The sequence below is a fragment of the Eretmochelys imbricata genome, chromosome 8 (genome assembly GCF_965152235.1).
Source record: "Eretmochelys imbricata isolate rEreImb1 chromosome 8, rEreImb1.hap1, whole genome shotgun sequence".
Lineage (NCBI taxonomy): Eukaryota > Metazoa > Chordata > Testudines > Cheloniidae > Eretmochelys > Eretmochelys imbricata.
In genome coordinates, this window is record NC_135579.1 from 64,349,726 (window position 1) to 64,355,725 (window position 6,000).

The 6,000-nt window shown below is 39.5% G+C and overlaps 1 protein-coding gene across 1 annotated transcript in view; it reads left to right on the forward strand.

Annotated features, from left to right (window-relative positions):
• Positions 1 to 5,357, forward strand: part of CRB1 (crumbs cell polarity complex component 1) — a 115,209-nt gene extending 109,852 nt beyond the window's left edge. The window contains exon 12 of the mRNA XM_077825353.1: positions 5,142 to 5,357. Coding sequence (XP_077681479.1) covers positions 5,142 to 5,357 — 216 coding nt within the window. The remainder of the gene's footprint in view (positions 1 to 5,141) is intronic.
• Positions 5,358 to 6,000: the final 643 nt, after the last annotated feature.

The window sequence follows — 6,000 nt, forward strand, 5'->3', positions numbered from 1 at the left end:
AAACATCGAGTTTCTTTTTGCTTAAGTCCAGTAGCTAAATTAAGAGCAATTTTCAGCAAGAACTAATTGAGTAACATTGACTTTTATTATTTTCTTGCTTAAAAAGGTATAAAAATACCATCTTGCACAAGTTTTTCTTTGACTCACAAAGCAATGAGCCCTGAGAAGAGGTTTATTGATGATTGTTACCTGCAGTAGGATGAAGTGCAAAACGTAGCAACAGGTGTAATTCACCAATAATAAAGGCTAGGATTCAGAGGAGCCCTAAGGAAATTAGGCACCCAACTCCCACTGAGCATCTCATAGGCCCCTTGGAAAACCTCAGCCAAACACAGCTCTTTTTTTGCAAGACTGATGTGAACATGAAGATAAGGCTATGACTCCCAAATGCTGGATACTGAGCTGCTGGATACTTATAGGCAGGTCCTGATCCTGAAAGCTGCTCCATGCTGATGGACCTTATGCCTGTATGGTGCCTTTGTGAAGTCATGGTGTTTCATTCAAAGGCTGCCACCATGGAACAGTTTGCAGGATCCAAGCTTTATAGTATAGGCAAAGAAGTTAAGAAATTACCTCACCCATTCAGGCACTATGCTGTGCCCATCACCATGGTGTCTGAGTATGTCAGAGTCATTCCTCCATCTATAGTGGTCACCATTAAGCAGCAAGCATTTGCCAATAATTATTCATATTGGGAGTGGAGACATCACAGATCATGCCTATAAATTGATCACCATTATAATCTTTTCAATATTACCTAACATAAGTCATTTAATATTACATCTGTTCCCTACATACAGTTAATTATTTGTAAACAGCACTGTACTTGGATTAGAAAACAACTGTGGCAACTGTGTGGTATCTGTTAGCAAATATTGAATTTTGAAAGGCAGCCACTGAGTGTAACATTCTGATAACCAGCTGTACCGAAGAATAATTTTACAACATGCTCCTATTTAGGAAGTTTCCAGGTGTTCTGCAGCAATTTGTTTGTGCTGAGACGTAATAAAATATACCACACATCCTTCCTTGCTTCTCAGGATATTTTTTCTCTCTGCTCTTAGTGCTCTAGGGAAAACTGCTTGTGTTGGATCCCATTACAGCCCGTGACAAACCGATTAAGCATATTGTATAATGAAAGCAAGTGGCCATGACCTAATGCTCAGATCAAAGATGGAGCTCTTAACACAGCTATCATGGGAAAGTTGGCATAGTATAATAGCAAAATGTGATACTAAATTGAAAAGTGATGTACCGCTGTGATGATCTGTGCAGTATTCAAGGAGACATTACCCATACATTACTCAGTGCCTTAGTACTGCAGGAGTCTTAGAATAGTGGATGACCTTACACGTATCACAGGCCAGTGAACATCTTACTCCTGTTGGTAAGCAGTTACTCACGTGAGGAATCACATTAGAGTCCAAGGGACTAGTTATGTGGGCAACTGCTCACTAATGCAAATAGGGGGCTCACAGTCTGGCTCCAGACAAAGTGCAAGGCAATAGCCAGGGAAAATAACAGGATGAGTTAAGACAGAGTTGTGACTTTAATTCTTCATTTCCTGCTTTTAAATCCAGCTCCTACCATTATTCAAACATGTTTTTATTGTGGGTTTGTTCATTGACACCACCTCCCCTTAAAAAGCAGGACAATTATGTTCCTAAAGATGCTGGTCAGGGCTTCATCTTTCCTGGGTCCATGAACGATTTTTTTTTAATGTTTCCAAGTGTTGTCATCAACACCAAATATTGTGACACGCCAATCCCGATGCCCACATCTGAGATTTCGGATTCTTTTTTCAGACAGTACAATTTGTATTATGTTTTCCAAATTAAATTAACTGTTCAGCAATCAATTAGTGAAGAAACAGTTGATCCTGATGGGACCAGACTACAGAACCTTCTGGCAACTCTAGATCAGTTCACTGCTAGTGCTAATCAGGCTACCCGCACTGTAAACCTGAGCTTTGCTATGAGAGCTGACAGATCAGGAGGACAGCCTATGACCCAAAGTTTTTAATAGCTCAATAGGGCCTAGATGAGTGGATTGTGGAAAAGTATATTTTTTTTAATATTGGAAAATCAGCAGTGAACACTGAACAGAGAAGTAAAGTTGGTCAATATGTCCCTTTATGATAGAAAATGGCTCTGCAGATCTTACTCAAAGCTGTAGCCACTTGACAGATTGGATCAGGTTGAGATATTTTGACAGGTTTCAATTCTAGGAACATCTGCAGGTCTACTGGCTTCCTCAGGTGTTGGTCACCATCCAGTCAAGAATGCTCCTAAATCAACCACAAGAGGCATACAGACGAGGCAGTGTTCCTCTCCATCATAGCATTTCTATAGTAATTTTCTATTGCACTAGACTAGAATATCCAGGCACTGAATGGCTATGCACAAAGATAAGAAAGGTGACAAATTAAGCAGAATGACTACTGTGAAACGACGGAAATGTATTTCTATACTGATCAGTATACAGTACAAATGCAGCTTTGATAATTCTGACATTTATTCCTATTGTATTTGTGTTTTTTGTACGTATAAATTATCATACAATTTGTGTTTGTGAGGAATTAAACCTCATCTCCAAAAAATTCAGTGATAGGACATGAACTTAGAATCTACTGTTGATTCAAGTCTCTTCCTAGGTGTAGTTATGGTAGGATTTACACTGTTGCTGACTGGAAAAACATCAGACAGATTCAAAGAGTTTAAGATGAGATGGAACCATTAGGTTACGTAGTCTGACTTCTTGTCTACTGCAAGCTATTAAATTTAAGCTAGTAACCACTGTATTGAGCACAAAAACTTGCACAGATGGTCTCATTCAAACCCAGGAACACAGAGTTAATTGTGAGTGAGGAGAATGGATAAACTAGTGGCACTGCCTGGGATGCAGGAGATAGGGCAATTAACTTAATCCACCTGTGCCTTGCTTCCCCAATCTGTAACATGAAGGTGATACCTGGTAGGGTGTCCTAAGGATAAAAATCCATTCATGATTGTGTGATGCTCTGGTACTACGAGGGCCATATAAGCACGTACAGACACACACAGAGAGAACTGGATCTCCAATAGGAATAGAAAACAATATTTTTAAATGCCTGCTGAAGAGCTTATGAAATGACATTCTCAATATGACTCAATAATATAGTAGACTGACATGTTCTGTGTCGCCTCATCTCAGGTACTTGGGTACTGTGTGATCTGTCACCTGGAGTAGGTTATTTCTATACAGGAAAATTAATGATTTTTTAAATCATAGAGGAGTCATATTTAACAATCAAGGGCAGAGGAGAGAGTAATTGCAGCTGGTCATAAAGCCCCCTAGGAGAGACCTTGAGCCAAACTTGCTTTCATTACTGTAGCTGGATTTTTTAAAATCCAGAAATAAAAGATTGTTTTAATATTTTTCCTGTGGCTCTGTCATTGTATTGCAGAAGAGTCTGAACAGTGGGGTTCAAGATGTGTATATTTGACATTAATAGGAATTAATGCCCAGCTTAGAGTATCCCTGTTCTGAATGCAGTATTATCCTCAGCACTAGGACTATCCCTGCATACTCCTTGGGAATGACTACTAAGCAGATCACTCAGTGTGGGTAATAGTATTCTGTAACAAGCTGTACCTAACTCTCTGGGAAATGGGATTTGAGTTCTGACCTGCTGTTTTCTGTTTCTAAACCTTTTGGATTTGAAAGTTCTGCCGCAAGCACATGTGCATCTACAACAGTTCAATTGTCACTTGTAATACAAATCAAAAGATGATGGCAAAATCTGCCTGGAAGACCAATTCCTTGCAGGGTGATTCTGTCCATAGGGACCACTTTTCCATGACACCCACATCATTTCAATGGCTTCCATGACTGCAGAAAGACTGTTTTAAACAAATGTTTTCATCTGCCAAAAATCCAACACTAAAAGGTGTTTCTGGCAGATTTGTTTGCATGTACATGGTGCATGTTGTTGTTATTACGTTTCCCATTGCTGTATGAAAACAGGGTATAAAAGAATACAATTTATATATCCATCCTGCACTGTATTGCTTCCTGAAAAGGAATTATGGAAACATGAGCATGTCTCCATAATTAAAGACGCAAGCTCTGTACGATCTGTGTTTTCTGTGAATATTTATTGATTTGAATTTCCCATCAAATGCATTTCAGTTATGTTCATGTGTGTCCTTTGTGTGTTCTCAGTCTGAAACCTTCCTACACCACCAGACATCGTTTAGGATCCAAACAAGGATCTGCCAACCCTATTGTGTTTATTGTGCTGTTTGCTGGAATAGCTACCTTGTTGTGTTTCTACCACTTTTTTAGGATAAGTTGTTGATCTATCAATCATTCAACCCCCAACCAGGATCAGTGGGCTGCTTTTCTCTGGTCTCTACCCTTAGACCTGTCTGGCTTAGGGGGCCCTACCAAAATTCTCATCAGCATAGGTCTCAGGGTCAGTGAAATACCCAAGTCTTTCCACTGCCTGAAGATGCAGTCCCCAGGGAAGGTTTGTGTGTTCGCCTTATGCAAATATTCCAGGAAACAACTGTACTGGCAGGAATGTTCAGAGAAATGGTGTGTTTTACAAAAGTATTTATGGAAAGCAAAATCTGAAATTGTAAGTGCAACTCTTCACACCAGAAACCTGATTCATTCAGTGAAGGAAATAGAAATGCCATGTGCCTATGTATCCAATGAAAACTGTTAAAATTTAAAATATCAAAGACTTGCAATGAACTGCTTGTGAACAACCTATGGACAAAGAATTGTTAGTAAAAATTCAGCAAACAATTTCTGAATACTAACTCTGTTTGTGAAAAACACAATCTGCTCACAAATAATTTGCAAACAGAAAGAAAGTTGTCACATAAACTAGTCATTATACATGATTCACTCAGCTCTGGGTAAGTGCTCGAAAGATAGCATGCTGCAATAGGTTTACTTTCCATAGGACCTAAAGCACCAAACTTTGGAAGGCTAATCTACTTTTCTACTAGCAAATATGTTCTTTAAAATATTAGATTTTACATTATATTTGAAATGATTACTCTAGAATGTTTTCCTTCCATGGTAGCTCCAGTGTACGTGCCTCTATGTTCTTAACATCAATTATATTGCAATTATTTCAATCCTTTCAGTTGACAGCTGACTTGATCTCGAACATATTCACCGCCATTGGCTCAGTGACGTTAGCCTTATTATTGATCCTCTTCTTGGCAATTGTGATTTCCGTCATAGCTGCCAACAAACGGGCGACTCAAGGGACCTACAGCCCCAGCCGGCAGGAGAAAGAGGGATCCCGTGTGGAGATGTGGAACATGGTGCAGCCGCCACCGATGGAAAGACTGATATAGCAGAAAAGACTCCTCTGTGCTACACACTGGCAGGCATCTGGCTGAAAGGAAATAGAGTAAATATGATGGAAATGGTTGTTAATTTTGTTTTTGATACCAAGGAATATGTGATGACTTTAGGGGCTGTTGAAAATATTTGGCATTTAATCCAATAACCTTAAGGGTCTTCAGTATTTGAGTGAACTGATGCCAGCTTCTTGGACTTCTTGAACTTGGACCAGCTTCTCAAAGGACAATTTTGCTTGCACTGGAATTTTCAGCCTTGGTAATCAGCAGTATGCCTTACAGAGTGTAATGGCTTCTGGGATACATGTAAGTGCCCGTCTCTCAGATACACAGCTTCTGTTTTGCTTTTTCCTTTGACTGCCTAGTGATCATTGTTGCAGAAGACAATGCAGAGAAATAAAATAAGCCTGTACAATAAGTTCATCATGATTATGTCATGAGAGGTATTAGCATTAGAACTGTGTCTCAGCACATCTATTTTCATTCTTTAATCAGGGATTAAAAGGAAGGTCTGGGGAAGCTCCGGGGAAGCTCCCCATGAAGCGAAATAAACCTTTCAAAAGTTATTGGCTTGCTTCCCTTCAATGCACTAATTTCACCTGCTGTTTCACCACCCTTTTCTAATGCCAGTAGCCTC